Below are 16,392 nucleotides of genomic sequence, written 5' to 3'. Positions count from 1 at the left end.
GTTAGTATCACATTTTATTATCCTGGGTGTCAATGCAGAGTTTTAGTGTCCCATGGTCTAAATGTGTTTCAGGGGCTTTTGCACCCTGAACAGAAACACTGAATACTTCAAACCAATGCATTTTGTGTGTGTGTGTGTGTGTGTGTGTGTGTGTTCCAGGTGGAGAGTAATGTGAAGCTAGAGGAGTGTCTGAACAAGGTCCAACAGGAGAACGAGGACTACAGAGCCAGGATGGACAAACACGCTGCACTCTCCAAGTACGTGCTCCTGCGTTTGTGTGTGTGTGTGTGTGTGTGTGTGTGTGTCTGTGTGTGTGTGTGTGTGTGTGTGTGTGTGTGTGTGTGTGTGGGAGTGAGTGAGAAAGTGACTCATCGCTCTGCAGAGGCGTCAGTTTTGCCATCTGCTCTTGCAGCAGGATTTCTCCCTCTCTCTCTGCATCTGACTTCTCCCATCAGTATCCAAAGACAATCTGCCTCTATCTGCCTCCGTTTCTGTGCATTTCCATCAGACCTGGGCCAAATAGCTCTATAAGCATTTGGTTTAACCTTCCTTGAGTTATCACATGGGTGGGGTTTTATAACAATGGCTAAATATACAACAACCAGGCTAGAAAAAGAAAGATACTTTAAAAGATATTGTAGTGTGGCTGTAGCTCCATTCAGTAACATTCTAAGTAAAAGTGAATAGTCTGATAAAGTGGATTTGTTTCTTTAGCCCCTTTAGAAACTGTTGACATATCCAGGTTAACTTGTTTTATTATTGGCCAGCAAGATAAGTTAGCAAAGCAACCATGCTAATGTCAATATGCAACTACTAGCTAGTAGCTAAGTAACTTGAGCAAATAAGAGTTGTTAACATCGATGATCAGTGATAGTTTGGTGACCAGATACTGCAGCAAGCTAGCAGTTTCTGAATCAAAAAAAGTCTTAAGTTTAGCAATCAGCTGTTCTCAGCTATTGTTGCCAAGAAGGCAATTCAATATGGCCGCCAGAGGGCGTGTTGCATCACCTAGCAGCCCATCACACTCTCTGCTCTCCGTCTCCCCCTGCAGGCAGCTGTCCAGCGAGCAGGCCATGCTCCAGCAGACGCTGCAGAAAGAGTCCAAGGTCAACAAGCGTCTGTCCATGGAGAACGAGGAGCTGCTGTGGAAGCTGCACAACGGCGACCTGCTGGCGAGCCCCCGCCGCCTCTCGCCCACCTCGCCCTTCCCCTCGCCGCGGAACTCCGCCTCCTTCCCCGCCGCCGCCGCCACCGCATCGCCCAGATAGCCCCACGGCATCCCCCTACAGACGCTCCCCGGGTCCCCCCTTCCTCCCCTCCTCTCCTCCCTGTCCAGCCTCTCAAGGATCAAAGCTATTCCAAATACAGAGACGGAGAGACTTTCAGTCACTGCAGTATCGCTCTGCTCTGGATGTTAATCCCATGACGAACTTGTACATGTTGAATAAAACGGGTCGCATTAAAGACGCTTGTTTTGAAAGCGAAAAGACATTGCAGTGCCACCGATGCACTTAACTTCTGAGCGTGGGACTGGCCTCGCTCTCTATCAGTCTCTCTGTCTGTCTACCAAACGCCTGGCTCTCCAATGAACGTTTCTCCTTTTTCTGAAGGAAGATAAAATAACAGGCACACCTCAGGGTCTGTACATAGCGTCTCATTCTCATTTTGACTATCCATACCTTTTTTTTTTTTTCTTTTGTTGTATAGTTTTTCATCCTGTTCTTTAACACCCTCGCTTTCTAAAGAGACGGGTGAGAAACGACCTTGGACATGTGGGGCACGCAGGCTTGTGGGAAGGAACTCAAAGAAACGTGTTTGGGTTTGGCAAATCCGAAAATGACGGGTACTTCTTGGCGGATTAGCGTGGATTCTTTCTCCTTTTCCCCCTTCTTTTAAAGAGCGTGGGGTTTTTTTTTTCTCCCAAAGAGCGAAGCTCAATCACTGATCCGCTACGGACCTCTGGAGGAAGTGGATGAACTGCATGTCCTCGACGGGCAAACGAGGAACAAATGTCCAGAGTGTGTTATTCTGAATATGTGAACTGTCACGAACTAATGAACTGTCAATCCTATATCTGTTCCCCCTCGTGAGTTCCTGACAACTTCTACCTTAATCAACAATGTGGAATGTAATCACCTTTGGATGTTAAGTCTGAGCAGGCCGGTTCAGATACAAATGAAATCTTAGTCCAGGACCCAGTGTCCAAAATGCAGTTTGATGTTTTGTGCAAGGAAATATTGTTTTCCGTTCATTTTTCCCTGAAATCTCTGATTAACAGAGGGGTTCACCCTTCTCCTCACCCGCTGAAATCACCAAAGATACTTACCTGGTGACTGATCAATTCGATTCCTAAACCAACTTAAGTCCTAACAAATGAATTATCTGGCTTTTGCTTTTGGGTTAAATGTAGGCAAACACAAACATGCCAGGGAGGATTGCAATTATTTCCACAGAAAGTTCTGAAGTCCAAAACTAAGAGTCATCTGCGCCTGATAGAAACTGGCCTCTATGAATTTACTGAATCCAGAAAAAAAAAAGTTTGTCTGTTGTTTATCCCGATAAACCTCAGATGTACCCAGAATGCCTCAGCGTACCATGTTCTGTTTTATTTCGGACATAGAATAAACACAATATGAGCTCAGATCATATCTACATTGTGTTTTATTTCAATTATTAAAATGTTGCTCTAAACTGCAGTTCTGAATTTGTTGTTCCAAGATTGTGTTCATCTAAACTAAGAGATATTGGGGAAAGTCTGGGACAATTTGCCAGAGAGGGAATGGAAAATGTTACAAGAAATTAGAAATACAACATGAAAACAAATGTTTGGTAGAGAAGAATGCATAAAATGAAATGAAGTACACTTTCAACAATGTATATAGAGAGGTCTGGGTGTGAGACATGATCCCTCGGAGTGATTTTATTGCATGGGCTAATAAATTTCCTTGTTTTTGCTGGTACGACTTGTTCAAGAAATAACCATGAAACGAGAAGCTTCTTTAAAGACTTTTCAAAATGAATACCTTGAAACAATTTGCATTATCGTGAAACTAGTACAATTTGTCTCCACATACACAATAATTTAGCAGTGCCGTAAAACCGTTTCACCAAAAAATATCTGGGGGGGGGGAAGCTTGGTAAGTCTAAATTTAATATAAAATGACACCAGGTCCTTTAAGCCAGTGGTTCTCAACGTGGGGTCCGGGGACCACCAGGGGTCCTTGAGGGGGTTCCAGGGGGTCCCCAGAAAATGGATGAATTATTAAACTTCACCATTATTTCATTTACAGGAAGTTAACACTATTAGAGAATGTAGAGGAATGACTGTTTTGATCATAGTTTCACTGTTATCTGTCTACCTATAAGTAGAGAGATATACAGATAGTCATGGAATTCTGGAAAAAATCATATCTAGCAAATACAAATATCAGATTTGGGTGCGAGAGAAAAAATCTCACACCAAATGGGGGTCTGTGGCCCTAATCTGTACTAAATTAGGGGTCCTTGATATGAAAAAGGTTGAGAATCACTGCTTTAAGGCATGGGTGCAAAGAGTAAAATATCTGTTAAAAACTGTTTCTTTGTTTAAATTTTGCTTGAGTAGAAGTAAAAGTGCTGGTGCAAAAATCTACTTGGGGAACATTAAAAAGTGGCTCATTGAAAATGTTCTCTGAGTAAAACCTACTGAATTACTTACAGCTACACTAGACAACTTTGCACAATGGCGGCTCTAAGTGGCAGTGAGAGGTAACTGTTTGAACTTTCAGCACCCAGAAATCCTGTAACTGCACACAGCTCGCTCATGTTTACCAACCCGGCCGCTTTCATGCTTTATACCAAAGATACCAAAGAGACAAGAGAGGAAAAGATCTAATGTCGGTGAGTGCAGCTTTCTCTGCTGCTGAGACAGTTTGGATTTCACTCTTAAATTGTGGTTCATCACTTCCTCTGGGTGGAGAAGCGTACATACCCAACACAGTGTAAACAAATAAAAATCTTGCCTTGTTATTTAGATATATTTTCCATGCAATGCAAAATGAGAAGACAGAGTTCAAACTAGGTTCTTTTTATTACAAAAGAAACAACTTTACATAATCAAGTGTCTACAAACTAAAGCTTGAATCAACAATTTATCGATGTGTTGGTGGTGTCTTCTCTAAATCTAAATGGACTAAGACCAAGAGCTTGGTCACTCACTGACTTTCCCTTACCTTTGTTTCACAAATTGTCTCCGTAATGGATGCAAAGTAGAATACTTCAGTCAAAACATGCTTAAGTAAAAGTAAAATTACCGACTTCAAAATTACGTGAGAAAGCTGCTCAGTTACAGTAAAGAAAGTAATTATTCCCTCAGCTTCCCTTGTTTTTTGCCTATCGCCCATGGGGGAGATCGACGATGCCCCCCGCCGTTTTACCCTGGTTATGTTGTCCCGGTAACGGGCCGATGACCGGCGGCGGATGCTTGAGGTCGGCAGCTCGCACCATCATGACCACGGATTTGATGGAGTACCACCAACCGTGCCATGTGTACCACACCACCCCGTCCTCGGTCATCGCTTGGTACGGTCCCTTGTAGTAATGGCCGTTCAGGTTCCCCGACTCACACCTGGGACGAAAGAGGAGGAGGAGAACGGAAAGAAAAGGCATGAAGACAAAGGACAAACTGGCTGGCCTATTGTGGTAGCTGCTGTTAAGGCGTTTAGAATTTTGCTCCCTTATCTCTCCTCCACTAGCTGGAAGACAAAACATTTGCTCCTACAATATGGGAAGCGCCTGGCAGACTAAAATTCAAGCCATCCATCCATTGATTACCTGCTAAACCACCAGCCTGACTTGTCGTGTCTGATACACTTGGCGGCGCCGTTTTCACTGCCGTCGTCGTTCGGCTGGTCGTAGGTGCTGAATTTTACCCCACCTGACCCCGACCCCGGACCTGTCCATTTCTGCCCCGCAGAGGGCAGGCCGTGGGCCTCGGCCAGAGCGTCCCCCGCATTCCCAGTGTACTCTCCCAAATGGAGCTGGTACTGGTCCTGAGAGGAGAGTGGTCGGATGGACCAAAGAGCTTTTAGAATACTTTTATATGACTAAAGAGCGTTTGGACATTTACTTTGCAGCCATTTAGATGATACTCGCATCTAGAGTGACTTACAATGAGTGCAAAAGTAAAATAAACTTAATTTCCTACATGACCAACGTCATAAACAACCAATAAGAAGAAGTGCAAAGGTCAGATTGATCATATAAGAGAGAAATGCTAGGAAAAGATATTAAAAAGGAGCTTAAAGGATAATTTCCATGTCTCATTACAGAGCAAGCAATCGAAAAAGACATGCTTTGATGCTTTTGGGGTTGATTTTTGGAGAGTCCATTGACCCAATAGGACTGTGTTGGAGAGGCAAGAGAGACGTAAGTAGCTCCATAGTGAAGCAACTGTTGAGATTTTGGTCGGAATCGATCAGTGTGATGGGAAATGGGGGGGAAAGTAGGGTCCAGGTGGAAAATGGATGGAGTAGAGAGATTATATTGCACTAATATGGAATAATAAGGGAATGGAGGTAGGAAGATGGGAAAGAGGGAGGGGAGGTAATAGATTTGGGAGGCGAGAGAGAGATGGAGAGGAGAGAAAGGGGACAATAGGGAGTTGAGGAAGAGAAGAGGGCAATGCAAAAGGAGGGGAAAGAGAGAAGAGATGAAGAGGAAGAGGGGATGGAGAGATGGAGAGGAGAGGAAGAGATGGAGAACAGCTGTCAGGGAGGTAGAAACAGGGAGACAGACGTCCTTGCTGCTGTGATCATAGCAGAGTTCTCGAAAACACAAAATAACATCATGTAGTCTAAATACAGCCACCTACTGTTATGAGAAAAGAAGAGAGGGAGATGTTAAAAGACAGATAAAGAATGAGAGAGTGGAAGACAGACAGACAGACAGACAGACAGACGGAGAGAAGGTTGTAGTAAATAAGAGAAAAACACGGAGACGTCAAGAGAATTACCTCAAGGGTAGAAAAGGAGTGCAGTGTTTTTCTAACAGCTACACCGTTAAATATCCATCTTAACATTCAAGTCATTGAATCCAGTATTGAGTCTTAAAACCTTAATTTTCTTAGAAAGCGAGAAATTCTGCCAATGGGGTTGAGGTAATGTCACTTGTTTCCAATGCAAATCCACTTGTCTCAAGTTTTCTTCAATCAAGTGTCATTTTCTTGATACCAGTAGAGTTATTCTGCCTTATTCTGCCTTGCCTCCAGATATACTGACACTTTACAAAAGCCTGAAAAAAGAGGAATTATCTCACATGACAGAAGTTTTCACTTGCTTGAAGAAAAATAAGACTTCAAGCCTGATTATGAGACTACATGACTATTTTTTGCAGTGTGGCTCGGTGTGCAGTACCTTCTCGTCATCCACCTTAAAGTTCTTGTACTCCGCATAGCGCTGATTACCCTCAAAGTCCTCCATGTCGACCCTCATGTCGTAGTTACCTAGAAAACACCGCGTTAAACAGGCAACCAGGAGCCAAAATGGCCTCCATGTGCTGCGATACCAACAAGACCAACTTTTGATATACCTGTGCTGCACAACGCACTGCTAGCTTTAGTAGCTACAAGGTGAGAGAAAGCAACCATTGACCTGCACACCATTCCATAACTTCTGACTAATCACCCAAAACACACACGCACACACACACACACACACACACACACACTCATAAACACACCTTGCGAGGTGAGGTAATGTAAAGGGTCATTGCCAAGCCAGAATTCTCCATCAGGGGAGTAGAGGTCTCCAAATCCATGCTTGTACTCCACCCACGCCCTGTGAGCACACACGCACACACACACACACACACACACGCACACACACACACGCATGTTATACAAGCACACAGACACTATACAGTGCACACATTGGTTGCACATGCGTACACAAATAAGATGCACATCCAATTTCTTGGCACATGCTGAATGTAAATCCATAGCTTGTATGTGTGCAAGGCTGTCACACACACACACACACACACACACACTCACACACACACTCTCCCTGTCAGACCTGTCGAAGGTCTCTCTGCCGTCTCTCCTCCTCTGGAAGATGGTCCATCCTCCTCCGTTGTTCATGTCGCAGTAGACGCTCAGCGCCGTGGGAGAGCCGTCCGGCCGCACCACGTACAGCCCACTGGCCACGTTACCGTCCGCAAACACCTCTGAACAGTCTGCACACACACACACACACACACACACACACAAGCATATACACACAGGGTTAATAATAAATACACAGGTAGGTAGATATGCGGTATAGGCCAACATACAGGAACACACATGGACAGACACACACACACACACACACATATACACACAGGGTTAAATACTCAAAATGTGAGTACCGTAAGTGGATGGCTAGATAGCCAAGTCGGTAATGTAATGGTGGCCAATTTCGGTCACCCATCTCCAATTCTGACATACATACTCTTTGATATAAATTTCAATTTTGCTTCTCAAACATATATGATTTCACATCACTTGCCTTCCAGCTGGAAACACTAAAAAACTGGAAATTGCTTTAAAGAGTGTGGGTCTGGAATTGGCCACTGGTATGTTAGGTGGGCAGGTATAGGTATGTAGCTAAGTAGCCAGGTAGGTAGGGAGATAGCCAGCTAGGTAGCAAGGTAGGTAGGTAGGTAAGTGAGTAGCTAGGTATGTAGCTAGGTAGGTGTGTAGATACACATAAAGGTGCTGAAAATGGTTCTTCAGAGTGATGGAAGAACCATTTCTGGTTCCACAGAGTACCTTTCAGACCAAGGTTCTTTACAGAACCATTTCTGCACTCCTTTGCTTAAACACTTGTATTGTGTTTTTGTTTATCTGCCTTTGTGTAGCCTCATTTGCAATTGCACAACCCTTACAAAAAAGTACCATGGCAATACTATAGAAAAAACATGATGGTATTACCATGGTTTTTGGTCACTACCTTGATAGTACAATGCCGTGGTAAAACCATGCTATACCATGGTACTGTATCATCATGATAGCGACCAAAATGGTATTATTTAATACATGGTGTTATTTAAGTACAGTGATAGTACCATGGTAGTCCATGACTGTTACCATGGATGTACCATGGTATATTGTTTTATGGAGGGATTTGCTTATTTTCTCCTTTATGCCATCACCCACCATACAATAACTAAGAATTAAGAACCTTTTAATATTCCAAAGAATCATATATGGTTCATTGGGATATTAAAAGGTTATAGAATGGGTCTTTCCGAAGAACCATTTTCAGTTCCAGGTCACACCTTTATTTTCCTGTGTGTAGGTCACCTGGTAGGTGTGTAGGTGTGTAGGTGTGTAGGTAGGTAGGTAGGTAGGTAGGTAGGTAGGCATACAGGAAAAACACATTCACACTCCCATACTAGCTCTATGACCTGAGCCTGGAGGAACAAGTGTTACTAACACACACACACACACACACACACACACACACACACCTAACACATACGTCTCTACCTACCTCTGTACTGGTTACCAGTGCCGAGGTGTGTGTTGGGGATGTGCTCCAGCTGCTGGGCCTGGCTGCTGTGGAGCTCCTGGATGTAGCGGTGCTGGTTGTTGATCACTCCCAGCAGCTCCTGGATCTCTGCCTCCAGGCGGCCCACTATCTCCTCACATGGTACCGGGACCTGGACAGAGAGGGGGGGGGGGGGGGGGGGCGTATTGATCATAAACACTGTATAAGCAGGTTTTCCCTCTGCTTTTAGAGAGGTTTACTCCACCAGTGTGGTGAGTTTTGTACCAGGATGCAAACTCTCCTAGAACCAGTCAACAATTTTCCAAGCAGTCATCAGACACCCAATGACAAAACATGGAACCTATTTCCACCGATTCCCACCATGGCATTCATGTAAAATTTTATGAATTTTCCATGACTTTTTGTACTGACTATGTAGGAGCGCTTCCATGACCTAAAAATGTTCTTCCCTCCTGGTTTGTTAATGTTGTTTTTCTAAAGGGTTGAACAGTCTGTTTCCACTACTGCTGGGCGGACTTCCCCAGTGATTTGATCAAATTCCCTGACTTTCCCTGTCTGGATTACAAAAATTTCAAAGATTTCATGACCAGTTGGGAAGCCTGAGTGTAAAGATTTTAGGGTTTGAATGCTCCTTTAGGTGGTCAGAAAGAAAATTTGATGAGGATTTATACAAACTAAATTTTAACAAACTACTTACATACGTATGAATTTATGGTGGAAAGGGATTCTCACCAGTGTATTTCTTTATCTAGCACTTTATTATACATGAATTTTCTAGGATCACAGGAATGATTCTTATTTGTTTTGTCTGTTTTTTTTTACCCTTTGTACTCTTTGCTATTGGGTGCATGTAATATTGGCAATTTAGCAATAATGACAAATCAGTACAGTACATTTTGTTCTCAAACTGCTATAATATTCCTATAGGGTCTCATGGTGTATCTGTGGTAGGATTGTAGCTGTGTGATATTTTAAAGTTTTACTGTGATATTTGTATAGTATCCCTCCAAATTGTTTGTACAATTACTATGGACTTTTTCATGAGGGGGGAAATTAAGCTTTATAGAAAAAGTTGTATACTGTTGCACTTCTCAAAGTTGCTCTGGATGCAAATTGCAAATTGTCGTTGTTATGTGAAAAACTTGCAATGCCCATTTAGTGATTTCCATGTTTTTATTTCAACTTAAGTATTTGAGAAAATTCTACCATCCTTGGGTTTATAAAATCATTTCAAACCCCATTGGATAAACTCAAGAATGTATCGTGGTCAAGCTAAAAGCAAGGCTGTTTTTCTTCACTCCTGAAAAGTTGAGATTTTATAAGGTTTTCACCCAACAGATATAACTTTGCAGAATGAGAGGCACACAGATGTAAAACAAACACAAAAATCTACAGAATAAAATGAAACAACCTATAGTATGAGGTGGAGATTTAAGATAATGGATTATTGCAGCATCATGAGCTCAAATCCACCTCACAACTTTTGTTAAACCCCTTAGAGAATCTTTCCTGTCTCGATCTGCTCCAGGCTGCTAAGATTGGAAATCTCATGATATAGTATTGAATTTCATACGCGTGAGAATTAGCAGAAATTTCTTACCGCCACACAGGCAGCCAGATGAAGAAGAATGGCCACTGATGTCCTCAGCATTCCCATGATGGATGGCTAGTGTCTGATCCACTGATGAGGGAATGAAACTCAGTGATAAACTGTGAAGGGAATCAAATCGACACAATCACTTGGCTGGCTTTGGTCTGTCTGAGTCTCACTGAATTTCTGTCTACCCCCCTCTAACCCACTCTCTGCTAATTTGAGCCCCTGGTATCATCTCAGTGCTTTTTCTCAATGTGACTCTGCAGGCCTGGAGATATTAAACTGTTCATTGTCTCAGGCAGTGTAAGTGAGTCTCCATCTAGTGGTTTGAAACAGTCCTTGGGTCATTTACAAACTGCACATCTGCAGGTCATTGGGCAAGGCTAGAGGTTCCCAAGGTGGGGCCCAGGACCCCAGGGAGGGGTCCTTGACCTTGGGGGTGTGATACTGGATCACCCATCTCTACTTGGGGGTGGGATCATTTTCTGATCGCAAAACATTTGCCTGGACATCACTGATTGAGGTGATGCAAATATATGCCCCCTGCATTAAAAGCGCGACAATTAGTTTTTCCACCATGAAAGGATGGTGGAAAAACCATGTGTTGTGGACAAGAATAATGTGAATTTTACTTTCCTCCACCACAAATTGGATCATGCGACAATAGTACAAACTGGGTACGCCATTTTTTCATCAGAGGCAAAGGTTGGTTAATGACTAAGTTTAGGTGAGTAAAACAACTTTGATTAAGGTTAGGCAACTGAAACTTTGGATAATGTTACCCTTACAAAAACGTAGCATGGCGGTATGATGGTACTGAATGGTGTTTTCAGTTTAACCATGGTACTGGCCATGGTATAAACAATTGGTGATCCACATGATGTCAATGAAGCACAGGTAAACAACAATCCACATCTGGTAGTTCATGGTGAACAAGCTCTTGGTGAGTAGCCTACCTGGCCATCATTATCCACAGTTGGTAAAACCTTCATTTTTGCCTATATCCTTTTAGAGCTTTAACCAAGCACTTACTCTGAAAATCATTCAGTTATAAGGGTATAAGTTACAATATTTGAGAGCATGAAGGGACTCATGCTGATTTAAGGGGGGAAGGGTGAACCCATATGAAATATAGGCTACTATTACTAAAGGGTTAATTCTATGAGCGCCAATTCATGAGATCCAGTTGAGGGCCACTATAGCTCAGTAGGAATTCTTTCCACTGGGAAGTTTCAGGATGAGAGCTTTGGTGAAAATATATAAAAATAGAGAAACGTTTTAGATATTCAGTAAAATCATACCAATACTTGTTGATAAAGTAAGTCTCTGTTGGTAACTCAACTACTGCATCGTTGGGAACCTGTTTTTGTTGCATTTGTTTTCTACCGAGAGCTCTGGTGAGTGGCTATTGCCTGAATATATCCGTTAGCCTAGCATTAGCCTAGCTTGTTGCTAGCGTCTGGGAAAGGGATATTTCTACCGGAAATTTTGAGTGTTAGTGATCACATACTGATACTTAAACCAGTTGGAGTATTGTGAAATATTCCCATATTGCATTTGGTGCATTTTGTGTCATTTGCGTTCATGCTAAATGTAATGTTAAGCTAAGCTAATTGCGCTCTACCGATATGCAATTATGTCCTGCTAAATATAATTTTTAGCTATGCTCATTGCCCTGTGAGGTAGAAGTTACCATTTATTTTGTGGTGGTTAAGAGGTTAGATTCATGCAGCTGAAAACATGTGATATAGTACATGGTTAAGTGTTAATATAAGAACTTTACCAGTTCTAGGCAAGACTATCATTTATTTTCATAAGATAAATATGAAACATTTTATTTTAAAGCCAAAATAATAATATGCTTTGCCAAATGGAAAATAAGTGTTACAGTCAGGCAGACTTTTATTCAGCACAGGTTACTGCTGTGTGATATGCAGTTTCCTTCTAGCCATGGTTTTATATCTGTCACTGTGAGTATTGAGAAAATGAATACAGTTCCTTGTGGAGAGAAAAATATAAATGATTCTAACTATTCTGTACTGCTATGTGCAGACAACAAAAAAAAAAAAAACACTTTCAAAAATGCACTTTAATGGGACAATTTATTTTCAGTTTTTTATTTGATTTATGCAATGCATAGTGTAAATTATATTTCTTTTTTCTACACTCTATGGTTGTATATTTGTATATTCCATGAAGACTGTGTATGTCAATTATATGTCCTAATCACTTGAAGTTTGAACTTGTTTAAGATTGGACCACTAGGGCGTCCTGGTGGATCAGTGGTTTAGGGCGCGTGCCATGTGACCGCAACTGGGTTCGGGTCCGGCCCAGGATCTTTGTCGCACGCCATGCCCCTCCCCTCCTTCTGTCTCTCTCTACTGTGTTCTGTCCAATAAAAGCAAAATGCCAAAAATCTAAAAAAAAAAAAAAAGATTGGACCAGTAGACTATATATTGTTTCCTGTGTCTGGGTCATTCTGATGAAGGTTTCAATACCGAAACTTTAATACATTTTCACCAGCTATGCAAGAGCGCAGTGTTATTTTATTTAAACAAAAAGAGCTCTATTTTATTTGGACAAAATAACATTATGTCAGTGGCATGGCAAAGTTTGTGTAATAATCCTGCCAGCAGTTCTGTTTTTTTTTTTCTATTTCTGAAATTGGGTGTAACTGTAATGTATGTGTAACTACGTATTCATTAGCGGCATTACAATATCATGGTACAGGTATACCATGGTAGTACAGTGGCATGGTATAGCATGGTTTTATCACGGCATTGTACTATCAAGGTAGTGACCAAAAAACCATGGTAATACCATCATATATTTTTTATAGTATTACCATGGTACTTTTTTGTAAGGGTAGGCAACTGAAACGTTGGTTAATGTTAATGTTAGATAACTAAAACAATTTTGTTAAGGTTAGGGTAAAGTTTTGGTCATGGTTAAATAAGAAACGCTTTCTCTAAATGAAAACTTAACTTGCAGTAGAAAACATCTGAGCAGGGATTTGAACCCAGGTTATCGAAGTTGGCAGATGTGTACATGCACACACCACAATATGAATATGAATATTTCAGGCTACTAAGTCATGTCTAGCCTCCAACATTCTCCACATTTCTGAGCACATTTCCCAGCCGCTTTCATTATTTTTCATTATTTCACTAATCAATAATAGAAAAACTGTGCCATAAGGCCTATCATGTTTCGCCGATTCAGACATTCTCCAGATTTCTAAATCCATCATACTCTGCTTTTTTACATTATGTTATTTCACTGACCAAAAATTGCAGTCTGGGAGTAACTAATCTTCCTGGCAACAGCTTTACTGATGCTTCATGTATCAAGGTCAACTCTAATCAATAATCATGACTTGTGAGGTAAGTAATATTTGCTGTATTGAAATATAATTATATATAAGGCAGTGTAGTTAAGTTGATTGATAAATGTGATTAGATTAATTAGCAAACAAATTGTTTTATCATTTTGTTCATAAAAGAGTTATCATAGCGATATAATCAATTGAGATAAGCATTTTATCAGTAAACAATACAGTTAGGCATGCATCTGAAGGTTTTCTGTTTGAAGTCAAATTGTATTTGAATCAATGCAAATAATGTAAGGGCATTTTGTTTTTCATTTTTCAAATTTTTGCCCCAAAAATTTGGTTGCTCTGTGAAAAATCTGCTTGCAAAATATGAACGTCATCCTCTTTCTAATATTGAGAAAATAATAAGTTGTGATATTGGTGCCAACTCATTGAGTGATCACGCTATAGTAGAATTGCAAATGGATACACGGAGAGATATGGCAAAAAAAAAAAGTAGGTGGCGATTTAAAACCTTTTTGTTCCAACAGGATGACTTTAGAAAATATCTTGGAGAAGAATTAAAATCTTTTTTTTTAAAGATAATATGGGTTCCACCAAATTAAGAACAGTATGGGATGCATCAAAAGCTTATGCTAGGGGGACTATTAGCTTTTCATCCAAATTAAAGAGAGAGAGTAAAGGGAAAATGGAGAAATTGGAATTTCAGATAGATCAGTTAGAAAAAACATCAGCTGTACAATACTCAACAGAACTGTTAAAAGGAATATGTGATATGAAACTCCAGTTACATGAGATATACAATGCAAAGGCTGAATATGCACTATTTAGGCTAGGAGGCGATAAAGTAGGAAAACTGTTAGCGAATCAGCTTAAAAAAAGAGATGCTAATAATATCATATCTGCAGTAAGGGATGAAAATGGGATCATCACTGACACAAAAGATATTAATGAGGCTTTTTTTTCATTTTTATAAGAGGCTGCATCAGTCAGAAGATATGTCAGCTCAGCTGACGAAGACTACATCTCTTTTTTTGATACTTTGAAGTTATCTAAAATATCTGGGGAATCGAGTGAGAGGTTATGCACCAATTACAGAGGCAGAGGTGAGAAGGGCCATTAACTCACTTAGTGATGGAAAATCACCGGGTCTGGATGGACTGCCTGTCGGATATTATAAAGCATTTATAGATATACTTTCACCTATTTTGACAGAGGTTTTTTCTGAAGCAGTAACTAGCCTGCCTGTATCATTTAAAGAAGCACTGTGCAAGATAAAGACAGCACTGATCCTGCTAACTATAGACCCTTGAGTCTTTGTAATGTAGACTCTAAAGTGTTATCGAAGATATTGGCAAGTAAATTAGAAAAAATAATCCCAACCATCATTCATAATGACCAAGTGGGCTTTGTTAAAAGCAGGACTTCCATCAACAGTGTCAGGAGATTATTGCATCTTATGTGGATAAATAAATCTGCATCCTGCCCTGTCACAGCCTTGTCGCTGGACACGGAGAAGGCTTTTGACAGAATGAAGTATCTTAGATATGTGTTGCATAGGTTTGGTTTTGGTCCTGGTTTCATGAAGTGAATTGATTTAATTTATACTGATATAAAAGCTGCAGTTCAAACAAATGGGTTGATTTCTCCCTTTTTTCCTCTGACTAGGTCAACCAAACAAGGTGGTCCCCTTTCTCCCTTATTGTTTTTGATTGCACTGGAGCCTTTAGCCATTTCAGTGAGAACCAACAAAAGGATTCAGGGTGTGGAATATGGGGGGATAGAACATAAATTATTTATGTATGCTGATGACATTTTAATGTTAATCCAAAACCCTTTAGTATCAATCCCACCATTATTGGAGACTGTTAAGACATTTTCTGTGATTTCTGGGTATATGGTTCATTGGCACAAATCAGAGGCTATGGCCATTTCTGAAGTATGTTACCCAACTATGGTCACTCCTTTTAATTTCAAATGGGTCAAGACAAATATGAAATACCTTGGGATCTTATTAACATCTGAGCTAGACAAGATAATAGATATCAATATGCTGCCAGTTGTGCAGAAATTGTGCAGAAAATAAAAGATTAATACTATTAAAATAATGGTGGTTCCAAAGTTTAATTATATCTCAGTGATGCTCCCAGTTAATATATCACAAACTTACTTTAAACAATATAATAAACTTATTAAAGTTTTTTATGGGAAGGGAAGAGAGCTTGTATTAGTATGCAGAAAATAGGACTTGGACTCCCTGATGTTGAATTATATAATATAGCCTTTGAACTATCTAGGCTGGCAAACCATTGGGCAACAGAAGAAGAGGAGGAGGGATGGGTTAAGTTAGAACAGAGCATGGCTGTCCCTTTCCAACCTATCTATATATTATCACAAAAAATACCTAATATTGGAGATCATTCTACAAACCCAATACTAGCCCACTCATAACAATTTGGAAAGCAGTACATAAAAGAATGAAAAAATCGCCATATCTGCAAAAATATTCATCTATCTGGAATAATCCCAGTATTTGTGTTGGTAGGCGATCGATATTTTGGGAAAAATGGGTCAGAGAAGGTATATATACTCTTGGTGACTTGCATAAGAATGAAGTTTACTCATCCTTTGAAGAAATTGGGAAAAAAGTACAACCTTGTTTATAAGGATATCTGGAAATATATGCAGTTTAAGAAGTGTGTAATGAAAGGTAATATGGAATTAAAGGGCAGTAATGTCACTGAAGATTTTTTTGTTTTACCAAGGTTAGTACAGTCTGCTTCAAGATGTTATAAAATTATGTTAAAGGCTGAAAGTGAAAATTTGAGAATTGTGTGGCAAAAGGATTTGGGATGTGAAACTGATAAGAGAACTTGGATGAATATAATTTCAAATATTGGTCAAAATATTAGGGAAGCTAAAAGAAAGCTATGCTA

At 40.5% G+C, this 16,392-nt stretch overlaps 2 protein-coding genes across 2 annotated transcripts in view; one reads left to right on the top strand and one right to left on the bottom strand.

Annotated features, from left to right (window-relative positions):
* LOC139911788 (uncharacterized) overlaps positions 1-2,641 on the top strand; it is a 52,387-nt gene extending 49,746 nt beyond the window's left edge. Inside the window, exons 14-15 of the mRNA XM_078289813.1 lie at positions 160-257; positions 1,052-2,641. Of these exons, the coding sequence (XP_078145939.1) occupies positions 160-257; positions 1,052-1,268 (315 nt within the window). The 3' untranslated portion in view covers positions 1,269-2,641. The remainder of the gene's footprint in view (positions 1-159; positions 258-1,051) is intronic.
* Positions 2,642-4,371: 1,730 nt separating this feature from the next.
* LOC139911787 (fibrinogen-like protein 1) lies at positions 4,372-10,188 on the bottom strand. The gene is made up of 7 exons (XM_071899405.2): positions 10,132-10,188; positions 8,514-8,682; positions 7,053-7,212; positions 6,718-6,815; positions 6,393-6,481; positions 4,813-5,030; positions 4,372-4,606 (listed from the first exon to the last, which is right to left on the bottom strand). Exons 1-7 carry the CDS (start codon positions 10,186-10,188, stop codon positions 4,372-4,374), a joined length of 1,026 nt encoding a protein of 341 aa, XP_071755506.2.
* Between the last annotated feature and the right edge of the window lie 6,204 nt (positions 10,189-16,392).

Source organism: Centroberyx gerrardi, chromosome 3 (genome assembly GCF_048128805.1).
Source record: "Centroberyx gerrardi isolate f3 chromosome 3, fCenGer3.hap1.cur.20231027, whole genome shotgun sequence".
In the NCBI taxonomy this organism is placed as follows: Eukaryota; Metazoa; Chordata; class Actinopteri; order Beryciformes; family Berycidae; genus Centroberyx; species Centroberyx gerrardi.
The sequence above is the reverse complement of the archived record's forward strand: the minus strand, read 5'-3'. Positions and strand labels throughout refer to the sequence as shown.

Coding starts and splice junctions, on each gene's coding strand:
- LOC139911787 (XM_071899405.2), bottom strand. CDS start 10,188: ATGGGAATGCTGAGGACATCAGTGGCCATTCTTCTTCATCTGGCTGCC. Junction 8,683..10,131: donor ATCTGGCTGCCTGTGTGGCG/GTAAGAAATTTC, acceptor CTCTCTGTCCAG/GTCCCGGTACCATGTGAGGA. Junction 6,816..7,052: donor GGCAGAGAGACCTTCGACAG/GTCTGACAGGGA, acceptor GTGTGCTCACAG/GGCGTGGGTGGAGTACAAGC.